The 27,466-nt window shown below is 39.8% G+C and overlaps 2 protein-coding genes and 1 long non-coding RNA gene across 6 annotated transcripts in view; 2 read left to right on the top strand and 1 right to left on the bottom strand.

The window, feature by feature from the left end:
- The window catches only part of nfat5b (nuclear factor of activated T cells 5b), a 38,284-nt gene extending 22,456 nt beyond the window's left edge, over positions 1-15,828 (bottom strand). For all 4 annotated transcript variants that reach the window (XM_026168178.2, XM_026168186.2, XM_026168194.2 and 1 more), the window contains exon 1: positions 15,509-15,828. In XM_026168178.2, coding sequence (XP_026023963.1) covers positions 15,509-15,581 — 73 coding nt within the window. In that variant the 5' untranslated portion in view covers positions 15,582-15,828. The remainder of the gene's footprint in view (positions 1-15,508) is intronic.
- A 1,799-nt stretch (positions 15,829-17,627) lies between these two features.
- On the top strand, positions 17,628-21,211 carry LOC145429799 (uncharacterized). The gene is made up of 3 exons (XR_013910135.1): positions 17,628-17,803; positions 17,898-17,982; positions 21,131-21,211. It is a non-coding gene; the product is annotated as an uncharacterized LOC145429799 (long non-coding RNA).
- Positions 21,212-22,626: 1,415 nt separating this feature from the next.
- On the top strand, positions 22,627-27,165 carry LOC113029065 (ubiquitin carboxyl-terminal hydrolase 37-like). The gene is made up of 11 exons (XM_080304086.1): positions 22,627-22,643; positions 23,169-23,300; positions 23,393-23,516; positions 23,602-23,753; positions 23,859-23,958; positions 24,099-24,175; positions 24,355-24,463; positions 25,098-25,155; positions 25,327-25,484; positions 25,582-25,666; positions 27,080-27,165. Exons 1-11 carry the CDS (start codon positions 22,627-22,629, stop codon positions 27,163-27,165), a joined length of 1,098 nt encoding a protein of 365 aa, XP_080160212.1.
- Positions 27,166-27,466: the final 301 nt, after the last annotated feature.

Here is a 27,466-nt window from a genome sequence, read left to right as displayed (position 1 = left end):
AAAAGGTAATTATTTGTACCTCGTGGTGACTTTTTCTTCAAACCAGCACTAGTAATCTTCAACATGTTATCACACATTGGCTCATATTTCAAAACTGAGAATTATGTTTTTATATTTATGTTATCATTGAAGGCTAAGATTAGGGGGGGGGGGAACTCAGTTTAACAGCAACACAAAGCACAGGATCAAAAGGCAAATACCAAAGACTTGACCCCAAAAGCCTCTTGGCAAGTTGAACAAAACTTGTCACAAACCTGTGCACAATATGAATGTAGCATGTCGGCATATGTATGCAGGAATGATGCACGAGTAGACAAGTGCACGCGCATAAGTGAAATGATTTTGCATGGTTTCCTTCTGCAGTAATTACATGGGAAAAGTCACATGAGCCCAAAATACCACCACCAACAAGATACAGCACATACGTATGAGCCAGATGCAAAACCAGATGCACTACGTATACATGACCATATACGCAGTGCATCTGTCACACTGCATACAGGTGACTGGTATTACATAACCCAAAAATCAAAGTTGTAATTTAAACAAATTCTGCTGCACCTAGCTACATTTACATTGGCATAACAAATTAAGTCGTTAAATAAAATTTTTTTGCCTTTTTTTATTTTAATGGTTGTGGCCCATAGAAAGGAATGTTGTGTTACAATCGCTTCTGCCCTGTTTTCATTAACCTCTCTGACAAGCCCACCATTTTTCTCCTGTCATGATCCTGATGCTGTGAAGGCATGTCCGGACAATGCATTTTGACAGGCTGCCACCACCACTTACTTGTGTAGAGCATAAGCCAATGTGTTCATACTCTTCAATGCTACAATGTATTTGTCCATAAACTTCTCAGAACTCTTGGTTACTGCCACGTATTTAAAAAATAAAAATAAAAAATACAGTGAAGGTAGTACTTGGCTAATTGAGTAATCCCGAATATGACAACCACCCACCCAGTATTAAACCACTTTCCCACGAATAGTAGGACAAACTGTTTTATTAATTACATCACTAGTGGAAAAAAAATGCATATTTTCTAATTTATTTAATTTTTGCCAGAATATGAAATCAAATATCCTACTAATAAAGAGTAATGATACATATTTAAAACACATAATCTGGAGGGAACAAAGATGTAGATAACAAGTTCAGATGGGGAAAAAAAGTCTAAATTTAAGTAGTAAAAACAGAGTCTTCTATAACATTATTAAGTTATTATCAAACAAAATAACTTTCATTCTGACAACACACTGTCACTTATTTCTTAAATAATTGCATCACACATGATGACTACAAAACTGTTGAAACAAAGCTTACTGTGATTGATTTTCAACCTACTGCACAATAGCAGGCAGTGTTGGTATTATATTGTATTGGTATTAACCACATATTGCATTTGGGAAAAGAAAAAAAAAACACAACACCATCATCATTGTGTTTGGCAGTTTACCTGATGAAGAAACTCAGAAGACTTACCAAAGCACAAGAAGAAACTATTTGTGAAACCACAGTTGTTTCATGTGTGTTTTATGGAGTAATACTAAGCTACAGTCCTGTGAAAAACCAAATACACCCTCACTGCTTCCATAGGAATTTAGATGCTAAGTAGTAGCCAGGTGCTGACAATCAAATGCACTTGGTTAACTGATCATCAGAAACTGTGAGCACCTTTTTTAAAGCACAAGTTGTAGCAGGTTTTAGGTCTGGAGCATTCAGATGTGTGTTAACGAAATTGGGGGGGGGCGGGGGGGGGGGACAAGAAAGGATGTTAGCAATGATCTTAGAGAAGCAATTGTTACTGCCGTTAAATCTGGGAAGGGAGGTTTCCAAATAATTTAGGCCATTTTTCTCCAAGTTGACCACAAGTGGAAAACATTCTTTGAACACATGAAACTGAAGAGGAGCTTTTTGGCCATAATGCACAGCTCCATGTTTGGTGAAAAACAAACAATATATCAGAACAAACACCTCATACCAACTGTCAAGCACGGTGGTGGAGGCTGATGATTTGGGCTTGGCAGAACTTGCAGTCAACCACAAACTCTTCTGTATACTAAAGTATTCTAGAGTTAAATGTGAGGCAGAAAACGGGTTATGCAACAGGACAATGATCCCATGCACAGCAGCAAATCTGCAACAGAATGACAGAAAATGGAAATAATCAATGTGGTCCATCCAAAGTCCAGACCTGAACCACAACAAAATACTGTGCCAGGACCTGACAAGGACCGGGGAAAACGAAAGTAAACAAACCTCAACGAATTTAAGTTGCAAAAATAAGTGCGCCAAAATTCAGACATAGTGACATGAAAGACTGGCAATCTTCCAGAAAATGATTGCTTTATGTTATTGTTGCTAAAGGTGGATCTTAAAGCTACGGAATCACAAGGTGCACTAAGTTTTTCACAAAGCTGCATAATACGTGTAAAGTGCGAAGTGTACAGTGACATATGTAAAAACGCTTTCACACTTACCTGAGTTTGCATGAGAATACATGGAACATAAACCAACTTTTCTCACTTTAACGGTAACTATTTTGTGCCCATCTAACTCTTAAAAAACACTGTTTTTACCCAAATACTTAAAAAGACAAAGTTTCATCTTTCCTCTCAATAGAAATGTAAATTCCCCAACTTTTGTTTCAGTGTATATTGGAAAAGTTGGCCTAAAAAGGAAAAACAATCCGAGTACAAATTTAGAATGTGTGTTTTTAATTAGATGCATCTGAAATAAACAATGTATTCACTTGAGTTATGTCAACATTTTCTATTTTGACCATCACCTCGTCCTTGTCACGTTTTTGAAAAGAAAAAAAAAATCTTACAGACTGTTCTTTCCACACAGCGATCTAACAACGTAAAAGTCAGTGAAGCCTTGGAGCGGGTCAAGTTATTTGTGTCACACCAGGTTCAGCATTTGTGGCATGTAGCCCTTTTATCCCAGCTAATCCTGAAGCAACCAGGAACAACTTCCATGCGTCATCAAAAAAAAAATGCCCGCTGAGACTCTATGAGGGCCAAACCACACATCCACAAGTCATCTTTGAAAGCAAGGTAGGTCAATTATCATATTTATTATCTAAACAGTACCACAATGGAGTCTGTTTTACTGTCAGCAGATACTACTGGAAAAGAAAATAGTGACAATCTGACTGAATTTAATGCTCTTAAACCCATCTACCTTTAGCTCTGTGCTTACCAGTGGCCCCAAAAGACAAAATGGTCATTCAACTTAACCTGAAAGCTTGACTTCAAAAAGCAGTGGAATTCAAACTATTTGCAGTGGACGGCTTACACAAAGGCTGGCAAATACAGCATGGTCAGCTTTGAAAGCAAGGCTGTCACAATATAAGATTCTTACCATTGTGTTTGCCACATTTAACCTAAACCTTGTCACACCTTGTTTTTAAACAAGTCAATTATAGAATGTGAGATTAGGGATTCTGATAACCTTGCAACCTTGGTTGCAGTAATGTCATATGAATCTATAAATATTTACATGATCAGGGACAACCGACACAACATATCTATGTCTGTGTAGATGCCTCACAGTTGGGACAGTGTGGGTGAATTTCAATTCTAACCAAATGTGCAAATATTAACCATTACTTTGTGCAGTGTCACTGAGACCAGCCTGCACAGCCTGTGATTGGTCGGCAGACTCAAAGACACCATGACTTTGCTGAAAGGCCTGTTACACTGGCCTAGAGACCGGTCAACAACCTCATGGCAACGCACAATCCTTGCGACCTCCAGCAACCACTAAATGAGTGAAATTCACATTTTACTCACGTATGTGGTGGTCATCGAGGATGTTTAAATTTTCTGAAAAACTTGGAGCGTTATCTATTGAAGGAAAACAAAAAGACTCTTAAAAAGATTAATCTTCAATACCAGTGCATCATCATGATGGCGCCACTTGAGAGCCAAACAGACACACTGTGGCAATTTTACACATAAAACGTGTATATTTACATCTACTAATACATGCACACGTTTTGATTGTCCTGCGTTTCCAAATAAATAAGTAAATGTTTTCAACTGACAAAGCAGTCCAGAATCTTTTCTTACTGACGGCATGAAGAATTTACATTATATGGACAAAATCAGGGTACCACATGCAGATTACATCAACAGAATACCTTTCTGTTTGTGTTAATGTCAGAGGAGGTTTGGAGCTCTGCAGTTATTAAGTGAGCCGAACGCTGGTGGTTTTTATGCACCATGGGCCTTACGACCAGGAGACCTCACTCTTAACTTTAGTGGTTTACCACTTGGTGGCCGAGTTGCCATGGTTTGCAATCACTTACATTGTGGTTCATCGTGGACTACCTACGAGGGAATAGATTTCACAAACTGACTTATTTCAATGGTGGCATCCTATTTCAGTACCATGCTCAAATTCAGTGTGCTCTTTAGAACAGCCCATTCGCTCATAAAAGTTTACAAAGGCAGATTACATTGCTGAGTACTCGATTTTACATATCACATATGCACCCCTTTGCAACCTAAGTGTGTGGCCCATGTGCCATCACCTGAATTAAAATACTAAAAGTGCAAACACTAGCCGAGAAAATGCTGGAAATGAAATTTTATTCATATTCTTTATGAGCCGGCTGTAACATACGAAGTAAACTTATCAGAGAGTGATGGTATATACTCCTGTAGAAACTGCATGTCTGTATATCAACCTCTTTTTTTTCACCCATCAAAAAAAAAAAAGAAAAAAAAAGAAAAACGTGTTTTATCTGCAATGTCGCAGAAAATAATTACTTTAAAAAAAAGAAGAAAAAAAAAGATCAAACCATAAAATTTCCAGCGAATTCATGTCTAACTGCTGATGAGAAGTTTTCCAAGTCCCCATTTCCAGTGAATCAGAAGACACACACACACACACACACACACACACACACACACACACACACACACACACACACACACACACACACACACACACACACACACACACACACACACACACACACACACACACGATGTGGTAAAACAGGGATTTCTGACGATGTATGAAACTATACATTTTTAGACATAAGTTGTAAGGGCCGCCGTTTTCTTTGGAAATATTTATTACACGGCGTGCTGCGGGGAAAAGCCTGTTCTAACGCTTTAGTCTAAGGTTTATTTTTTAGCACCTGACGGCTCTTTTTTGCTTCTCATCCGTAAATAATCTGCTCTTTCACGCGATTCAGTTTATTTTGAAAAGTCTCAACAGGATCTTGAGCTTTGTTGTGAAAGGTTTATTTGGAAAATAAACAAGCGGACACGCGATGGTTTTACCGTCGTTGTTGCTAACGACAACGCATAAAAACAGGCACTTGTCCATCTGTAGTGTGGTTATATTAAATGTAAGAGAAAGAGAGAACTTTAAGAAATTAATACAGTGACCATCAAAACGATGAAAAAATATTACCGTAAACAGTTTATTTTGCGACACCACGAAACAAACGTTAGCGTAAAATGAAACAATAGATGTTTTTATATCATCATCCGATATAAATTGTTATATCGAACAGCCCTACAAGGGTGTTTAAAAAAAAGGGGGGGGGGGACAGCACCCTAGCTTCTTAGACTGGAACAGTCACTATCAGCAAGACCTTCCGAGTCTTTTTAATATAATACTATCCTGGACTACCCTGAGACTTTTTAATGCAACAACTCATTTCATAATTAATATAAAGTATGTATGCACATCATAAAATCAGCATCTGTGAGCAAATGATGGAGATAATGATTCAAAGATGCGAATAAATCTCCATTAGCCACTGCACGTCAGTATATAACATTACGCAAAAATAGCTTGTAGTATCACAAAGGTCTAGTTTTGGAAACTCTGTGGGCTGATTTCTGATGAAAGCTGTTGACTCTAATGATAAGAAGGGGGAAATAAACATTTAAAAAAAAAAAATCTGGCACTGAGACAACATTTAAAGTTCACTGGGAAGGTCTTGAGGTGCACTAAATCTACACTGAAAAAGTCCAGAATGTAGGACTAGCTCCTAATACCAATGTTTTTCAGAACAATAACTGCTTTGAATTTTTATCCTTGTGTTGTAGATTTCACTTCTTTGTAATATTTTCAAGATTTCTATTGACAAACTGTTGTGAGACAGCCTGTAGACTAAGCCTATAACTTTACCACTTATATAGGAAGATTTACTTCCGAATAAGGATTGAGAATGAGTTGTCAGGCAAAAGTCACAACAGAATGGCAAAGACTAATCAAACTCCTCTATCGCAAAATGCAGTTTGCTCTGGCAGGGTTTAGGCCACTAACTGAAAAACAAAAACAAGGGGTGATATTGGAATATTGGAACTTGTGTTGAAATTTGAAGTCTGCATGTTAGTCTAGTTGCCTGGACATGCAAAGATTGGCACCCAACAACAGCTTTTGATCTAGAAGCCCTCTTTATGTAATTTCTGTTGACACCTAAGGCAAAAATTCCTCCCAAATAGCATGCTTACTACTCTGCCCCACGTGCTCAAACAGGTTTACGTCAGACTGCACACTTAAGTCTGCACCTTCACTCACTGAAGAGGAGAAAAAAGATGCAGACTCATATTTCTGTTGCTCATTGTTCAAGCAAGCTGTGGCTTGTTGATATGGTGAGAAATGAACAGTTTTTTTCTTCTAATGAACTGGTATTTGACTCATCAAAAAACAAAGAAACAAAACAAAACAAAAAAACTGTGCCAAACTAATAAATGAACCTGACCTTTGATTTAACAAGAAACTATGGCAGGGCACCTCAAGGTTAAAAAGACCATAATGCAATCAAGCAGATAAGCAGTGACTTAAATAGCTACCGAATGCTTTGAAAAAAAATGCAGTTAGCAGCCTTGTGACCAGATGTCACGCTCTAGATATTTAAGATTTGATGTTATCATAAAAAACTGACACGATTAATGATTATCCAACCTAAGTACAGGTTTATTTTGCATCAGGCAACGTCTATACAATACCATCATTATACTTTTATAATCAGATTTAGTTTAAAAAAAACTCAATAAAAGGTAAAGCACATCTTTAACTCTTTGAATTTTGTGGAACAATGTGGGGTTTAAAGCTGAGGGCAAAATTGCTGCGGTAAACCAGACAAAATAAAAATAATGCCAAAGTTTAAAAAATGTTTTCAATGTCAGAGTACAAAATGAAAAACTGTTTGGTAAGGTCACACAGGTCTGGAGACCCATCAGTGTCTAGGGAAAAATGTGTATGCCCCAACCAGTAAGCAAGGGTTTCCTGAAGACTGGTAACAGTTTCACCTAGCAACAAACGACAAAGAGGTTGCTACATCAAAAACCTCCTTCTGATTGCTTTGATTGACAGCACATTGCAGACAAAGTCAATGCACTACAGCAAACACTTGCTAACTAACCACTAAGTGGTAGTGAAACTTGAAAAAGTGTGACCAAACCAAAGACAGATTTTTCCCTTGTGGTCTTTAGGCCTGCGAGACTGGGACTATAGCAATTGATTTCACAGCAGGCGTTCACAACTGGTGGTTGCCAGGCAGGAGAAGGGGGGAAAAAGCTGATACTTTTGGTCAGGGTTCTTGTCTAATGCAAACAGTGTTATCAGAGGGTGAAGACGAGTCTCCGTGCAGATGTTTGCATGCACTCCAACTTGTTGTGTTTGTGCAGACGCTACTTTAAACCCTGCGCATGCATCTGTGTGGCGTAAAAGGTATATTCTTGGCTTCGCTGGAGTGAATGTGGGCCAAGTGAGAGTGCACAACAACAAGAACAAGCAAGGATACAATCAATGACAGGATACAGGAGGACATCAATGCTCCAGTTCATTCCAGCACAAATTACCTGCCGGTCTGCTGGGGAAGCCAGATGACTCAGGATACTCAGGATACTGGCATACCACAACTGCTGGCTTGCGAGGTGGATCACTTGAGCACTTTGTGACAAAGAATTCGTCATTACTGAATGTTATGAAATACCTTTTTGTGTGAGGAAACTCAGATCTGTGACAAAATGTGTCAAAAGTAAGAGGGAGAAAAAAAATCCCTTACAGGCTTAACAAACCTACAACAGGATTTTGAAGCTAGATGACAGCAGCTATTCTGTACCTGCCGGGGAGGGGAAAAAAGAAAGAAAAAAAGCTATAAAAAGCTAAGAGAATATATCATATGTTCATAACCAAGTAACGTTTCTTCTACTTGAACTGGCTTGCAGACCTTAACACAGCCTCAGATTCACCTTTCATTTCATTTTGTGCCAGGATATTAACAAACGGCTACAGATGTGATTAAACTGACTCAGCACTGAAGGAAAATTGCCTTAGCTCTGGCTCTGGATCTGCAGGAAAATAAAACCATGGATGCAGTTCAAAGTCTCAAAAGAGAGCCACATGTGCAGTCTCAATCAAGCCCAAACAGCATGAAGGACAAAAGGGGGGGGGAAGGTGGCAATTTCAATTTGATGTATTTATGCAGCTTTGGTTAAAATGTAGAAATCCATAGGGGCTTAGAACAACACAAGATACTACTATGTACTGTGTGAAACTGCCTGAAAGAAAAAGCCCAACCCTAAATATACGTGCCAGCAACCATGTGTGAACACATACATGAAGTTAGTCAACAGGTCCTTTGTGCATGTTATCATGTTTCAATAGCACTACGTTTAATGTCTCACTGCCAACTGGTATTGCATTAGATGAAAACTGATGGAATGATAAATGCTAAATGCAGCTAACTAATAAAAGCATCATTCACTTAACCAACATGGTGCAGTAACAGTGGTCAGAACAACAACGCAGCAAGACGACTGCTGCAGGACAATCAAACCACTTTGGAGAGCGATCCTTAAAGACCATTTCAATCCACAGCTCTCTGGCACTGTCTCAATAAAAACGGAATATGATAAGCTCCACGGAGAAGGGGTTTGTTGTAAGGTTAGTATATCGGATTACCCAAAGTACGTGTTCGGGTTTCTGATTTCAGCATACATTTAAAACACCATACTCTAAAGTAAACACGTTTTGGGTTGCTATTTGTCTAACAATTAGACAATAAAGTCTTATCATTTTATTATTTGTTAATTATTGTAAACTGACCACTATGTATTTATACACAAACACAGACTGGCTTGATAGGAACTTGCATGTACATTTGCTTTTATTTAGAAATAACAGGAAAGAAAGAAAAATAAATGAATAAATGTGTGAATTCAATTTAACAGCCTCTTACTTTGAACCAGAATATAACACACACTGCGCTTACAGCCTAGTTATGAGTTTCTGACACCTTAAACTGCCGCATGTCACCTGCCAATGGAAAGAGTGCGGCAAGCCAAGATTCACCGCACTCAATATTTAATGTCTTAGTTCAGAATCATCTTCCTTGGGCCAGAAACGCAAGGGCAGGCTGTAAGATGTCACAGGTGCTTTGGGCTTTTCACAGAATAGTGTTGAGAAATATTCTCCAAGATCTGTGCAAGCAGAAGCGTTCAGGCGCTATGCTCGAGTCCTATTCCTGTTATTTTGCATTGGAAATCCTGAACTGCGGTAAACCAGACAGTACTGTGGACAGGACTCTTTGAAACATGGTAACGGACACAAAATTAAGTGGGGCAAATACAATGCAATGCTCCGCTTCGTAACCCACTACTGTATTTTTTTCTCAGAGCTATCCTGCTGCACAGCAACACCTGTCTGGCAGATAATCTCCTTGCTGAGAGCAACAATTCATGAACACAATTAACCTGCTCACCTAAAATAGGCCAAGGAGACAAAGAATCTTTACTTGATTACTTATTAAAGGCCAGTTTCTGGCAGAACGGAAAAACTTTAAAAGACGCGTATAATACTTTATAAGTTCCGTGATTTCGGCAACTTCATTACACGTCGTAAAATCTATAAAGGTGCGCGCAAAGCTGTCGAATTGAAGTTTCAAAAACGAACACTTTTCAATGTCTACAAAAGGTATTTGTAACTTTGGGAACACACATTTTTTTATATATGTATGACACAAATGTGATACTAGTGCTAATTATTACAAACGTGCTCGTTTTTGTAAAATATTTCTCTTTTTTTTTTAAGCATTAAATCTCAACACGGCTTTTGTGTTCACTGCAATACAACAAAGGAGATTTTGGAGATCTATACGTATAGCAAAAAGTAGTTCAATAGTTGACCTCAACAATCTCTCTCACACACACACACACACACACACAAGAAGACACTTTAGTATAAACTTCAAGTGCTCTGATTGGTTAAAAAGCTCATATATTGATTTTCCGCAGCCAAAACAAAGTCACCAGTGTGCAGTAAATACCAGAAGAGGCGATATTTTGACCGGACACTGATTAGACTTTTTATTGAAGTTTGGTTAGTGTTAATGATTGATCAAAGAGATTTCAAAGAAGGTAAGTGAGAACACTTGGGCCGCATTTAGATGTGAGTAATCTGAATTACTTTATGGCTTTTTAGGAGCAGTGAATGAGCTCATTAACAGTTAACCCTGAAGATGAATGCATCGAGCACTGGCATTTGTGATTTATATTACAATAGGAGATTGTATTTTACTTGAAGATGATCATAAAAACTAAATGTTCTCCATCTCCCCTAACTCTTAAACAGCTCACTACTCCAGACAAAACAGATCTCAACTTTAATAATAGTGTTACATTTCTTCTATTTTAAAAGCAAGACTACAGCTACTTTGGTAGTATGTGCAGAAAGTAACAGTTGCACAGCCATGTCATGTTTAAACAGAGACACTGGGGGATAGAAGACCGAACATGCCATTAGTCCAGATGCCCGTCTGTCTGCATTCCACTTTCGCTAGTCGACTCTGATCTACTTCTTCCTTAGATTAGTCAAGTTGCCAGCTGCATGTAGCTTTGTTCATAACAATTAATATCATAAAACACTTCCAGGCCACAAAAGACAAACAAAAACCACCACTAGCTCTGTCAACATGGCTGGGCCTCAGAGAGAGTATAACTACAGGAGTAGTAATTTTGTGGGGCAAGGAGCCATAATGGAGCTTCAATGGCCTTCAGTCAAAATAAATGTTAAGGTCCTTTGAGACAGAGTCAGTCTGGACATTATACAGCAGGCCCGATATAGAAAACAGTTATGATAGGCACTTATAAATGGCAGAGGAAGAGGGGTATGAGCGAAAAGTGAAGAGATTTTACCAGTAAGCAGTTTGTAGACATTCCCCATTTCACAGGACTCATTGCACGCAATGCAAATTGTGCTCACAAAGCTGTGTTGAATATTGTAAAGCTGAGGAGGAAATCCATGTCATGTAATCAACATATTGCTGGTATGGTGTCATGTGTGATCTTATTATGACACCAGGCAAACTTGACACACAAATATATATCTACAAGGGCGATGGTTTAAAGTACGTTGAACAGGTCTGGGTTGATGTTAAAAAAGATGAAGATTGTGAGTTACCTTACTGTGCGTTTCACCGTGTTCACAATGAGCTTAAGTTCCCAAGACCACTGACTCATGAGTTTATTTACATCTCCAAATACAGGAGTTTATTAGAGTCCACAGATGGCGACGTGTCTGCGTCAGAAACATTCAGAGTAAAGCGCCAACTCTTAATGCACTGCTCTTTTTCAGACGGTTCCCCTCTATGATATTGTTTCTTTCGTCATCAGATCTCAACGAGCTTTCAAGGGAGTCAAATATTTCTAAGAGCATGCCGCTAAGTTTGCTTAACACAGCAGAGTCAATATTAATAGAGTGCTATTTAAGCCCAGGTTTATACACAGTGCAACCAGCAAGGTAATGATTGACCAGGCTTTGGTCGTGTCAATAGAAAAAAAAAAAGAGAGAGAAAAAAACTATGTCGAGATCTGAGGGTCGTACAATTGTTAACTGGGATAGATAGTGCAGAACCCATAACATTCTTCAACTTAATGTGAAACTGGTGGAGAGACATTTTATTACATGCATTAACTTACAGTCCATCAGTAAAAGATAGCAAACAGTCTTGTCTTGAGTGCTATTGTTTATTGGATTTACTTTACATTCTCTGTCGCAACAGCAAGCTAAAAATATGTTCCTCATCATGTTTTGCTGTTTAATGCAGCTTTTCTATTGTTTTAAATGGCATTTATTTTCTTACTCATCTTGCTCTATCTTGGGGACAGCTCTTTGTGACCACTTGTGTGAGAAAGGCATTTTACAGACGAGCATTACCTATTTATAAAAAAAATAAAAAATAAAAATAAAAAAAACAGCAAAAAATTCTGATCGACAGTATATTTTATTTCTGGGCTGGGGTACGACTTAAGCTGATGTGAAGGAGTTAAAAGATAACTGGGGCTTTCTTTCCAAAAAAAAAAAATCAACTGTGGAAGAGTGGGCCTTATCAGGACCATACCCAACACAGTGAAACCCAGCTTCTCCACTAAACAGACCATGGTGTCGACACACAATTGTGCGATTAACAGGTTTAAAAACAAGTTACCACTGGCCTTAATCTCAAAGGAGTTTTAGCTGATTTATGTGGTGCATAAGAGTTCACGGTCTAGAGTTAGGAGTAAAAAGTTAAATTATATAATTGACAGCAAAAACAAATTGTTATCTTATTATCCTTGAGCATTACTGGGAATGATCAATGCTGCTTACAAAAGCATTGAAGTAAAGTTGCTTTTACTGTAATATTTTTACTATATTTATTATCACTTTTCTCTTATGTCACAGGAGAAATTGTTTAAAAATTAGTATTTAGAGCAGTTTGAACTTTGCCACATAGCGAAATTGGTATGTCCCGGATCTGGCCCACACAATGTGCTTACACATGGTCCACATACCGCAAAGAATGATGGGACTTTGGTGACCCAGATCTGGTTTGCCAGAGGTGGCCCACACATGGGCCAGCCTAAGGCCAGTTGCAGACACACTGGTGGTCCTGTGCTGGCCAATGTGTGGACTACCTCTGGCAAACCTGATCTGGGCCACCAAAGGGCCGTCATTCTTTGCAGTATGTGGGCCATGTGTAAGTTGTGTGCAGCCACGGGCCAGTTGTAGACTCACTGCTGGCCCATAACAGTTTCAGCTATGGCCCCAGATGTCAGCCGAATGCGAACCTTAATCAAGCCAAATAATAACAACATGTGCCAGAACATGCAAAACAGTGCAAAAGTAACATAACTCTGTTCAGACAGTGAATGGACTGTTTCATACATAGCGCTTTTCTCATGTCCTGGATTACTCAAAATGCTTTATACAACATGCCACATTTACACACTTTCTCTAAACTCAGTGCTTCCTAACTACATTCACACTCTTGACATGCAGACTGGAGGAGTCAGGGATTGAACCACTAACCTTTCGCTCAGTAGGTGGTAAACATGAGTAAACCGTCACTAGGTTTTGGATAAAGTGTACACTCAATAACCTGTCAAACCTGCATTTGAAATGTTGGCTACCATAGCAGTATAGTATTGCAACATGGCATTTGGGTCTTTTAACTAAAATAGGAAAACAGGAACATAAATAGTGCCATCATTGCCAGACCTGGCCCACATCTGGTTGACATACACCCTGCCATGACACCAATCAGTCAGAAGTGCCAGCTTGATGCCAGATCCAGGCCAGACCTGTTTTCTATGGGCCTGGGCCACATAAACCAAACCACAATCGAGCCGGATGTGGCATGCCATCACATAGGCAGTACCACCTATGCCAGGCCTGGCCCATATCTGGATGACATACGTCATATCATGCCAGAAGTCAGCCAGCAGTACCGGCTTGGTACAAGATCCAGGCCAGACCTCCTTGCTATGTGGGTTATTGGTTCACAGCAATTACTTGACCATGTTAAACTTTAGTACTGTTTAATATGAGCAGCCAGTGCAACACATATTTGGTAAAATAAAAGCAATACTGGGTTAAACTTGTTTACTACATTAATGGACTCCTGAATCTAGGAAAGCAGCTGATGAAAAAGATGTTAATATTCTGGTAAATATGCTAGGGCAGGGAGAAAAGGCAGAGAAGGTCTTCATTGCTGCACATTTCCAGTGATTGAGCCAGCGAAATGATATAACACAATTTGTGAGCATCCATTTGGGTAATAGTTTCAAAGTTTGACACAAACCAAAACCACAGCATGACAATTTGAAATAACAAGAGGAAGCATTTCACAATTCTGGACAGAGGTTGCAATGGAAGTGCGACATTCTAAAACAACCTAAATGCTTCAACTTTTCAACTTTTTCTCTCCAACTTATTGCAAATTGCAAAACGTTTCTACAGAAAGATGATAAATATACTTTCAGGCAATGTGTCATTATTGCATGTTATCTTGAGTCATGATCGTTTCTCTTCATGATCAGCCGCAGTAAAGTTGAGCGTTGAATTCTGCACCACGACCTTCATGTTTATTTAAGAACATGTTTTTCAGTCTAAGATCATTGTAAAAGCAGCGTTTGCCAGGAAAATCAGTTGTTGATTTACAGAATTATGGCATTTTGGTTTTGTGTTTTACAAAGACCCATAAATTAAATTACTAATTATATTATTTTCCCATTATCGACTCACACTTTCAGGTTAAAACTGGCAACAGATTTCCAATTAAGATTCTTAATGATGCAAAGTTTCCGCACGAGCATGAATGAAGCCACCCACTTAATTCGTTTGCTGAAACCCACTGCTATGAGAAAAGGGTAGCATACTATTCTTAACCTTAAAAACTGATATTAGCTTTGCACACCCCCTGTTGGATGAAATCGCTTCCAAAAGATATTTCTACATATGACAGTTTTGGGAGACTTATTTTTTCCACTTTTCTCACTAGTATCATGCAAAGCAGCATGCTCCCACATGTGTGTCCTATTGTATGGATAAACTCATTCATGTAATTAACAGGGTACTACAAAATGACGCTGTTTTTGTTTTGTGTTTTTCTAAATTTACACCTAGTTAAGTTCATTTAAGTTAGGCTATGCTATGTAAAAGCTTGCATGAGGCTCTCACAGTTCATGTCCATGATCCCATTACAGCGTTGCTTTGGGGGCAGTGCCCTGTATATGTAGTGCTTCGGGGGGCGGGGGTCACTGATGGCCTATTCAAACAACCCCCAGAACATAGATATCACCGTTTTTCAGCTGCCAGGGAATTGGTAAACTGGTCTGACCGGTGTGCATGCAGCTGCCCAGGGCTTTAGTTTTGAGAAAAGATAATAATAATTGAAAAAACATTCCACGTTGCTTCAAGGGCCAATCCCACGACACAGTACACACAGGAAATATCTATAAATTATCTATAAGAGATTCAGTACCTCACGTTATTTTGAGCAGGCGTTTTAGAGATGGTTTACAGATGAATGAGAGTGAAGGAGGGAGTTCAGCCACCGCACAAAAAACCCCTCCAAAAAACACACCCACGCACACACTTGTTTAAACCCTTAGACCAAACGCGGCAGGCGGTCAGTCGCACATGTAAACTCCGAAAAGTGGCAAATGAGAGTGACAAGCGAGAGAGAACGTGAATAAAAAATGTTTACCTTTAGAGTACAAGGATCTGGGTGAATTCAGGTCGAGGTCCCCGCTGAAAAGGGAGATAAAGTCAGAGGGCATTGCAATCCCTCAGTGTGAGGAAACCGGACACCGTCAAACACAGCGTCGCTAAAACGTTTGATTGTTTCTCCGAACAGAAAGCCCCAAAACTTTGAACGGGACAGCGGTCGCTACTAGCGTGAGAGTGTCCTTAGAGCTGGTTAACTGCCCCCGCCGCTACTCTGCTGTAGAGTATCCCCTCGGGCTGCCAACGACGCATGTTTGTTGTCAGCGGACCAGCCGAGATCACTGGCTCACGTGGATAGTCACGCCTACAGCCGTGACGCAACACGTAAAAAGTGCCGTCGGGGATACGTAAGATCGTTGGGAGTTGTGTAGTAGCTTACCAGAGACACGAGGGGTATGGGGGGGCACGAGCGTTTTATTTATATGCAGATTCAAGAGTTGGGAGTTCGCCTTGTAATCGGAAGGTTGCCGGTTCGAGCCCCGGCTTGGACAGTCTCGGTCGTTGTGTCCTTGGGCAAGACACTTCAGAGGGCCCGGTGGCGCCAGTGTCCGGCAGCCTCGCCTCTGTCAGTGCGCCCCAGGGTGGCTGTGGCTACAATGTAGCTTGCCATCACCAGTGTGTGAATGTGTGTGTGAATGGGTGGATGACAGGTTGTGTAAAGCGCTTTGGGGTCCTTAGGGACTAGAAAAGCGCTATACAAATACAGGCCATTTACCATTTACCATTAATATTCCCTTTATTATGGGATTTAAATACTGTAACTTTTCAAATAATACTTTTCCAATAACCTACGAATGCGTTTATTTTGTAAGCTACACTGTAAAGACGTCTAATTTTATTTTAAACCCCAAAACACTAGGGAAAGACCATCTCTGAATCGAGGAGGGTACATCTTTCGCCGTCTTACAATGCTGTGATTGCAGCCATTCCCCAACTCTCTGTGAATGGTACTCATGGTCTTTGATCATTGAGCTTTGATCAGTGGTTGTTGATCAATGGTCATGACAATTTGCATATTAATGATCAAGAAACTGACCTCCCAGCCCATTGTTCCTTCGGTGGTGCTAGTTTCAGTCATTATGCAAAAAATCTGAATGTGCAGAATATGAATGTGTGTAAAAGAATTAAGACAGCATATGAATAGAAAATAGTATAGATTAATAATGGAAATACAAGCGAAATGTTTTGGGGAACCCAAAATCCAAGAAAAGAACAGAAACAGCGAGCAACAAAACACCATACTGTAGTTCATTATCGAAGTGGCTGGGAACCCCTTTGAGTTGTCCTGTGGGCAGCCCTATGGAAGTCCTGCTCTCAAGATCACCCTTGGGTAAAGGCATTACCTCTAAGATTTATCACTTATTGCAAGAACGGTCAGCTGACCCTCTCCTTAAAGTTAAGGGCTACTGGGCCCAGGACATGGCATTGGACATATCTTCAGTTGAATGGGATTCATGTTTTCAAAATGTTAATGCTATGTATAAAGAAACAGGCAGTAGATTTATTCAACTTAAGACAATCCATAGGTGGCATCGAACACCGCAACAATTGTATAAATGGAACCTGGCCTCTACGGCCGAATGTTGGAGATGTGATGGTCAAAATGCTTTGATTTTACATATCTTATGGAGCTGTTCGGCACTTCGGGATTGGTGGGAAAATATAATGGAGGTAATTTTCAGTGTTTTAAAAAGGAGATTTGGTATCTCACCAAAACTGTCCATACTTGGTATAACCACAGAACTTTCTGATGGAGATTTTTCTAGTTATACAAAAAGATGGATTATTTTGGCTCTTACTACAGCCAAACGGGTCCTGCTAAGACATTGGCGGAAAAAGAACCCCCCTTCCCTATGAAGAGTGGCTAAAGACAATGGCTAAGTTGGCGTCTTACGAAAAAGTGACTTATGGTTTATTAGACAAATTGCATCAATATGATTGTATTTGGTCCCCCTTTACAAGCTGGCTTTCTGTAACTTGAAGAACAGAGGAGTAATGACAGAGTGGTGGTGTGGGGATTGGCCAAAGCTCACCTTCTCAACCTGGACAAAATTAATTATTTTACACTGATACTGTAAACTTTTGTTTGTGTGTCAGGTTTCCATACATCGGAAACAGCTGCTGCATCTGTAATTCTGTCCATCCTGAGGAGAGTCCACACTCTACATCAGATCCTTGGCTCGCCTATAATGACGCACAGGTGCTGCACACAACTGGATCTGCAGCTTGTGAGGAACAGCAACACTCAGCCTACATCCTGTTTTACAAGAGAAACGTAAGAAGACACAGCATCTCATCCTGAAGTGAGAGAATGGCACGCCAGCTGCAGCCTAATCCAATCTCTCTTCTTTTCTTTTTTTGGTGCCCAGACACCCTTCAGTTTCATCATGTCATCCCTAACAATAGCTGTAGAGTTGGATGGAGGATGAAGACAGCAGAGAGCAAAAGAAACAGGTAAGAGCAGACAGGTAGTCAGAGTTAACAAAAACTTTTAAAGCCAGTGTAGCTTCTGTTTTGAACACATTTATTGATGACAATTTTACATAAATAAGCAGTGTGTTATACTGTTATCAGACAGGGACGTGCAGAGAGGTTTAAAGGGGCGGGTGCTCAAAGTTAAAAAGGGGCACATTGAACCATGCTGAATAACAACAACACACATTCATCAAGAATCTAATATGGGAAGGGCAGGGCTGTGTTGATCTGAGACTGTAGACATTAAAAAGTCCACAGGAGAGATGGTAGCTGATTAAACAAGTGTCATGAGATAATAACAAAATGCAAAGATTGGTGACAGCGCTTGGAACCATAAGGCAACGAAAAACTGTGACATAAACTCGGCTCTGCCTGTGAATCACTCTTTGCTTCTTTTCTCCCTTCCTTCCCATCATTTCATATATCACTCTCCACTTGCTGTCTATCTGAGAACAAGGCACAACTTGCTATTGCAATAAACTATAATCTAATTATCCACACCTAACAACTCTTGCACTTAATCTATAATAAAATGATGACAGAAAAATGTTATAGCCCTGCCTTTAGTAGCCTCATACAGCTCCTACTGTTTCCTCCTCATGTCCTTACCAGCCATGTCTGCACAATGTTATATCATGAGTAATAATTTAAAAAAATCTATATACATAAAACACACACATGCACACACAGTGACATTTTAGACCTTCTTCAGAATACTGTATATACTATGGGCATCCTTACATTATTATTTATTACTAGAGCTACAATAATAAAGCAATGAGGAGGGGGAAGTAATAAATATGAAATAATGTATTTATGATGATTCCATTTGTTTCACTATCCACTCTGTGCAGGGCAAAGCTTATTACATTTTTAAACTGTAGAGATACAATCTTTTGTCTTATTTAAAATATAAATCTAATATAATCTGCTTCTTAATGTATGTTCTTTAAAATACAGCATGTGTTTTTTAATATATTATAATTATAATAATTATTATGTGGACATGCATATTAGATCGTTTTTTAGTGAAATATAATCCCTCCAGAAAGGCAGGAAATGCCCAGAAACTTACTTTAAAACTAAATATGTTCCCTAAAACGGTGACAGAGCTACAGACCCATGACAGCCTTACACAGGTAGCCAGCAGCTGTGACCAGCACTACTTGTGCAGTTAATAAAAGGACAGGTAATGTTTGTCGCACTGTTGCACACACAGCACGCTCGTTTGTTTCAGTTCGTCAGTTGCAACAAGACAGCTTACCAACGTGTACGTAATAAGCTAATACTCCTGTGTGCTACACACTACAGTGTACGCTGTACACCTACTTACTGGTTTTGTCGCATCAGTCTGTGTCTCTGAGTTAACTTGTGTTTCTCCTACAGCTCCGGACCGCAAAAAATGCGCGTGCTCTTTGTGAGCTCGTTCCCGGCTCGTAACCAGCGCGTTCTGCCGTCGAGGGCGATCATTGGTTAAATGTGATCATGTGACTGATGCAAGCCAGATCCTTTTATTTAGCAAAACTATGATTAATAGTTAAATATTATTGTTGAGGGGCACAGACAGGACTCCGCACGCACACACACATAAAAATAAATAAATAAATAAATAAAAAAAATTTAAAAGTTGCCTCAACAAAAGGGCACTTTGGGCACTCATCAGCCCCCCCCCCCCCCCCCCCCCCTCTGCACGTCCCTGTTATCAGATGTGGAGTCTCGCTAACCACTTTAATAGTGACTTGTGTCCCAAATACTGTTTATTTGTCTTAGTTACAGATAGTGAAATAAAAATGGAAAATGATTGTTTCATAATTGTATACTCAGCTTGGTCAAGACAATAATTTGAGAACGAGGGGCAGGATTTTGAATTGATGCCATTGGTGCATCTACTAAAGTTCTGGGGTCAGTTTGAATATCAGTGACCTTGACCTCAAGTTCAAAGGTCAAGTTTTCTGAAAATCTTGTGAATGCTACAACTCTGTGACGAGAAGTAAGTCTCCTAAGTCTTTACATTTGTATATAGGTGCATCTACTAGGAAGCTGAAGGGTTGCACTGCGGGCCATCTGTAGAGGTGTAGAGTCAACAACCTGTCTCTGAACGTGGACAAAACAAAAGAGATTGTTGACTTCAGGAGAGCACAGTGGGATCACTGCCCACTTAACATGAATGGATCCTCTGTGGAGGTCGTCAAGAGCACCAGATTTCTTGGTGTCCACCTGGCGGAGAACCACTCCTGCTCCCTCAACTCCAGCTCCATAACCAAGAAGGCCCAGCAGCATCTCTACTTCATGCAGAAGCTGAGGAAAGCCCATCTCCCACCATCCATTCTCACCACCTTTTACAGTGGGACTAACGAGAGCATCCTAAGTAGCTGCATCACTGTCTGGTATGGTAACTGCAGCGTATTGGATCGAGCAGCTGAGAAGATCATTGGAGTCCCTCTCCCCTCCTTATAACACCCGCTTGCTGGAGGACCCCACACACCCTTCAAACACACTCTTCACCCTGCTGCCTTCTGGAAAGAGGTCCCAGAACATCCGGGCCCTCGCTACCAAACTACGGAAAAGTTTCTTCCCACAAGCCGTCAGACCCCTGAACACTCAGTGACTGCACTGGCACACGCACACCTTCACACACGTCACTACCAAGCACTTATCTGCAGTATCTCACACTCATACATATACATACAGACACCAAGTTACTTTTGCACAATACTCAGCATTTTGCACATTTCCATTGTCTTGTGTCTGTTTTGTCCTGTTCTGTCACGTTTTGCACTGTTTTGTCTTGTTTATTTTTGCCATTTATGCACACTGCACTTTATGTAGTCTTGGGTTTGTCCGTATATGTCATATATAGCACCAGGGTCTCGGAGGAACGCTGTCTCATTTCACTCTGTACAGTACCTCTGCACTGCACGTGGTTAAAATGACAATAAAAGCCACTTGACTTGACCTGTTTTTGGAGCAGTTGCTTGGAGACGAGTACCATACAGTTCAAATGAGCATACATTCCAAAATATGCAAATTAGCCCCATATATCATAATGATGATGTTTGCTGTTCAGGGTATGAACATTCTATGCTGAAAGTTTATAAATATACAACCTTTGACTGCTTGTTTTCAGTTGAACTTTTGCAAAGCTGAGGAGATTTTGGCTGCGATCACATCAAGTCCAAAGATGTTTAAACTTCTTTTTCACAGAAAGGTAAGTTTGAAGAGACTCGCAGCACATTTCTATGAATATTTTCTTATGGTAAATAAGCATTTTTGAAACTTTTAAGGAAGCTTCTTGGATGATTTCTGTAAAAACAGAATTTTGAATCCAAATGAAGGATTTTGTATTTTCATACCATATACTTTGTTTTATGCCATTACTGATGTTGGTTTTCTTGTTTCTAAACAGAAATTACACAAACAAAACGTGGCAGAGAAGGAAATTCCTTCTACGTCTCATCAGAGGTAAAGAAATGCGCCACTCTTTAATGCTGCTGGAGATATTTATAGCAGTGGTTTAGTTGGAGCTCTTTTATTTCCCTTTTATTGGTGTTTTGTATTTACATCTTTTTTACTACTTCTAGTCTTGTCTATAATTTATATTGATTCAGAGATTAGCGTTTGAAAATGTAGAGTGTAAATGTACAAAATACATGATTTTGTTCCATTACAGTTATTAATTTTTATTTGCAATCTCCAGCATGTACTCCTTGTTAAAAAATTTCCACTTTGAAAAATAACATTTACACTTTTGTCCTCATCAGCATCCCGGATGCTTCTGTTACTGAAAATGGTCAAAAGAAGAAGAGAAAATGGAGACACCTCTGCTGTTCCTCGGTTTGCTTTTACACAAAACATATGAAATGCACATTCTCTTTCAATTGCACTTGTTAATTTAAAGTGACTTTACTTTTTTAATAAACGTTTGTTCGTCCTCTGCAGCAAACGGACAGCGATGCAGAGGCAGAGAGCAATACTGTGAAGACACAAAAAAAGTGTCGCTGGTTTCTTTTTAAATTCTGGAAGGTATGTTTTATGGAAAGAGTCATCAAGCATTTACTCATCACAGTTAAATGAGAAGAATTAAGAGCAATTTAGCACACAGCTATGTCCTCAAATTAAGTTCAAAGATGTTTAAACGTTTTTTTTTTTCACAGAAAGGTAAGTTCGAAGAGACTTGTAGGATGTTTCTCTAAATATTTTTTATGGTAAATAAGCATTTTTGAAGCTTTTAATGAAGCTTCATGGATGATTTCTGTAAATGGTAAATGGCCTGTATTTATATAGCGCCTTACTAGTCCCTAAGGACCCCAAAGCGCTTTACATATCCAGTCATCCACCCATTCACACACACATTCACACACTGGTGATGGCAAGCTACATTGTAGCCACAGCCACCCTGGGGCGCACTGACAGAGGTAAAAACTGTAAAAACTGAATTTTGATCAGAACCAAGTGAAGGATTTTGTATCTCATAGGACAAACTTTAAAACTCGATTTAAAGCATGAATAAATTGTTTTTATTTTATTTAAAGATATTCCTATATATCTGCTTCATGAGCTGACAGCTCACTAAAGTGATAAATAATATGAAATGATACCAAATTTTCTAACTGGACACTTTTCATGGAGAGACTCCCTTGGTATGTTTGCTTTATGCCATTACTGATGTTGGTTTTCTTGTTTCTAAACAGAAATTACACAAACAAAACGTGGCAGAGAAGGAAATTCCTTCTACGTCTCATCAGAGGTAAAGAAATGCGCCACTCTTTAATGCTGCTGGAGATATTTATAGCAGTGGTTTAGTTGGAGCTCTTTTATTTCCCTTTTATTGGCGTTTTTCTTCCACCTTGTGTATTTCCATCTTTTTTACTACTTCTAGTCTTGTCTATTATTTATATGTTAAAATGTTTCAACTTCAAAGCTCATGCATACATGCACATACACTGCTCAGCATCCTGACATCTTTCCTAATTTTGTGTTTGTGTTTTTACCTTTTTGGAGCAGTGTAGCATGCGGTGGAAAAAAAATAGAAAGTCAAACTGGGACTATAGACTGCTTCGGGTGAGTACACGTGGTGCACAAAGACCAAAGCTCATGCACTTTGTCAAAGTGGAGAAAATGAATTCTTTTACACTGATACTGTAAACGTTGTGCGTGTGTGTCAGGTTTCCAAACATCGGAAACACCTGCTACATGAACTCCTGCCTGCAGAGCCTCCTCAACATTGAGGAGTTCATAAGAGACATCAGGCGTCAGGAGGTTTTGTGGAGCACAGATCCAGAAGCTCAGCTCTTAAGGTGCGCTACGTCAACCTTCTACTTTCTTCAAAAACCTGAAGAACAAAGAGATCTAACAGCAGAAATGTCTGTTTACCCTTTCCTTTCTACAGAAGGCTCATTGATGTCAGGGACTGTCATGAGTCAACAGATTATGGCCTTAAAGATCACCACCTAAGAGCTTTTAAGAAGGCATTCAGCAATCAAGCTCCTGAATACACCGGCAGTGCACAGAAAGTGCGTCAGCTATTTGGACATTTCGTTTTTTGCTTTACCATCTGATTTTGATGTACTGTTTTAAATCTCTCTGCTTTTCTTTCAGGACGCTCATGAATTCCTAACATTGTTCCTCGATGAGGTCAAAAGGCTCGCACCTCACCTGGAGAGGAACGCAGCTCTCCTGGGCCAAAGTTATGCCTGCCCAGTAGAAGACCATCACATTTTTAAAATGGAAAACATGAGGACATGCAAGAGGTAGGCCTGTCTTTCAGAAACGCAGAGCTGGTTGCAATATTTTCATATACCTCTTTTCCACCTACCTGATCTTTACTTTAACTACGTTACTCCTGAAATGTGTAGCTGCGGTCACCAATCATCACAGCAAGAGGAATTCACCAGCTTGTCTCTTGACCTTGTTCCAGAGAGGTCTATTATAAACATGTTAGAGACATACTTGAAGGTAAGATCACAAATTCCAATAGAGTTGTCGTATCAGCGATCTTAACACACCTTTTTTGTTAGTGTTTGTGCGTATGTGTGTGTGCATATGTTGAGATTTCTTTCTACCATAAAGCCTGTTTTCTCTGTGCTGTTGTTCAGGAACAAGAAATAGAATTTCGCTGTGATTGTGGAGGGACGGCCTCAGAACTGAAGTCGTCTTTTGATACACTGCCAAGGTGAGTAAGGTCACATCAGAATTGATCGACTGACCAGGTTTCCAAACTGTGGCGCATCAAATATCAGTTTTTCGAGACAATACTTGAGCAGTCGTTTTCTCCCATCTTCTGTTTGTGTTTGACACTCATTCTTCTTATTTTCTACCTTGTTTGTGTTTTTTTTCTTTCTTTTCTGCCAGAGTTCTGATCTTGCATCTGAAGAGGTTTGGCTTTACACAAACCTACAAGATTCAGAAGGTGGATGACCCCGTCAGGCTGCAGAGGGACTTGGTGGTGCCATCCAATCAGGTAAAAACAGACTGCAGAACGTCTCAGGCTACGTCCACACTAGCCCGGATAGATTTGAAAACTCCGTGTCCACACTAGCGTTTTCAGTCATTTTCAAATAGTTGTGCGTCTGCATTGAAACGGCCGAAAACGCTTGCGTTCCAGTCCTGCGCATGCGCAAAAGTGAGTGAAAATTACTCACTTTTGCGCAGTGAGTAATTCTCACTTTTGAAGAAAAGCTATCCGGAGCATGTACAAACTGATATTAATCTTTTTTAGGGCTGTCAAAGTTGAGAGCAATCAAAACAACTGCTGTATAATGCACTCGGCTATCTTTGTTTAATTGCTCACATGACTGCATCACATGACTAAAATGCGTCATCGTTTTAGAAAGTCTGCGTTTTCGAGTGTCCACACTGCGACGGGACAACTCCGTTTTGAAATGTGTGCGTTTTCGAGAGCGTTTTCAAGATGCTGTGTTTTTCCTTGAGGAAAACGCCATCTCAGTGTGGACGGGAGGTCAAAGCGGAGAGAAAACGATGTGTTTTCAAACGAAAACGCATTAGTGTGGACGTAGCCTCAGCAAATCCGCTTAATTATGGCACTGATGTGAGACTTTATGAAACTAACACTCTTTGGATTTGTTCCTTCTCAGGGTGGTGGCTGTTATAGTCTTGTCAGCGTCATCAGTCATTATGGAGGCACAGAATCCGGTAAAACAACAGACTTGTTACAAACAGAAAATGAAAAGTTGCTACATTTTTTAGTGAAGGACTCACACACAAAAGCTTTTGATGTTCTAAGAAGCACTAAGTCAAAATCACTGTTTGCTTGAATCGGTTGACTTCCAGAAGTTGGATTCATTTGTCTTAATGTGATTTCAGGACACTACATCTGTAGTTCTGTCCATCCTGAGGAGAGTCAGCACTCTACATCAGATCGCTGGCTCACCTATAATGACGCACAGGTGCTCCACACAAGTGGATCTGCAGTTTGTGAGGAACAGCAGCACTCGGCCTACATGCTGTTTTACAAGAGAAACGTAAGAAGGCAAAGCATCTCATCCTGAAGTGAGAGAATTTTTAAATGTCCTGTTACCTTGTTAACCAGTTTTGTCTTCATTCTCAGTTCTGAAACAGGAAATGGAAGGAAGGAAGGAAGTTAAGGTCGTCATCATGCTGAGAAGGAAAAGCAGTCGTCCCAGCCCACCATCGCACACTGGAGGTAAGTATTGCCCTCAGGAGGAAGGGTCCTCCCAGAGAGCCTGGTCCTCCCAAGATTTCTTCCTCCAGGAGGGAGTTTTTTCTTGCCACCGTCGCCCCACATTCACTGGTCTCATCAGCAGGGACATTTTTAATATCCTAAGACCTGAACTCTTTCATGGCATGCATTTTTAATTTCTCTGTGCCATTTGGGTTGATTGGGACCTGATGAATGTAAAAACAAAGACATCAGATTCGGAAATCTACTAGTAGTTCACCACTACTAGAGATCGTCCTTTACTAGACCAGTGTTTGGCTTGCTCTCTGGGAACAACAAATTAGTGCTGTCAGCGTTAACGTCATTTTAACTAATGACGTCAACGCTGACATCACTAATTTTATTGTTATTATTATTAATATTATTAATTTACTTGTAAAATAAATTAAATAAAAAAAACAAAGAAATTATTTAATTCTTTATGTTATTTTGTTTTATTAAAATCAAAATAACAACAAAACAAAAATAATTAATAAAAAAATATTAAAAGTATTCAGCAGTGTTTTGTGAAATTTGTAATGAGCCTTAGTTAAGTTGATGTCACAGAAGTTTCTGAATCATTTAGATTGTTCAACAAACTGATTCACGCAGGTAAAGATGGTAAGCTGGAGCAATGGTACGCTTGGAGTTCAGTTTAAGTTTTCAGACAAATATTCCCTCGATCAGTTGCAGCTTCTGCTTTTAAATAAATGATTTAGCTGCAAATGTTTAGCTGCAGGTAGCAAAGTCCAAAAGTGACAACATTTCCGCTGCAGTCTCTCCAGAAATGGCTTATAAAACTTTGACCAAATTAGACATTTATCCTTGGATCATTGACAACCCTGTAGGGTGAAAATCTTTAATTGTACCTTTTATAACATTTTAACAAGTTACTGTCTCCTGCTGCATGTTTCCTGTTTTGGCTGAACTTCATCAGCTCAAAAAACTCACTGTGCTGTGGTGTACTAAATGGCCTCTGAACAGGACACACTGAAGGCAGGTTTGCAACGTTTAATCAACAAAGTCAAGATCAGTTAACAACAGCTGAACTAAAGACTTTCTTTTTCTCATCGATAAAATGAGGTCCATGCCAATGCGCTCAAATGGCACCTCCATTAATGGTGAGGGGCATAAAGGTGGTTTTTAAATGACCAGCTGGTTCACCAGCTGACACCACTGGACGCACACCATCGGTGCACATCCAAACATGCAAAAAATGCAAGATGGTGGTGCGCACAGATACAGCGGCTCTATGCTCTCGACACACTAAACGTGGTCTGTCCCTACTCGTTACAACATGTGGAAATGTCAGTGCTATGTCAGGGCGCACTATTTGACTATCAGCTCTCATCATTTGATCAAAGGGCCAGTTGCATAATGCTATTATCTTCTGTGTAGCGAATTGCTGGAACGGGCAACCCAAACGCCACGTGTCCCTGTTGGTGGTGTGTGCAGGCCTACATACTGTCCTATTGAGCTACTAAACCCCGACCAATCAATGTTCAGATTTAAGGGGTATGATGGCCGTCAGCTAACCGCAGCTGTTACTCTTTGCATTTCCCCCCGATATTTCTTTTCCACCAGTAATATGGGGTATTTGTGAATATCCATGACTGACCCGGCCAGCTGGTCTTTGGACAGGGTCACGGCAGTTTCAAGGTTAAAAAAAAATCCCTTTCACTGACAGACTGAAGGAAAGCTCCTCAAAAATGGAGGGTCTTCAAGCTCCTCAGTGGCAGGAAAAGGTTTCCTGGACCCAGTGTTGTATATTTGTTTCCCAAAATT

Source organism: Astatotilapia calliptera, chromosome 1, assembly GCF_964374335.1.
Source record: "Astatotilapia calliptera chromosome 1, fAstCal68.1, whole genome shotgun sequence".
Classification (NCBI taxonomy): domain Eukaryota; kingdom Metazoa; phylum Chordata; class Actinopteri; order Cichliformes; family Cichlidae; genus Astatotilapia; species Astatotilapia calliptera.
Note: the sequence above shows the minus strand (reverse complement) of the source record. Positions and strands in the feature narration are given on the sequence as shown.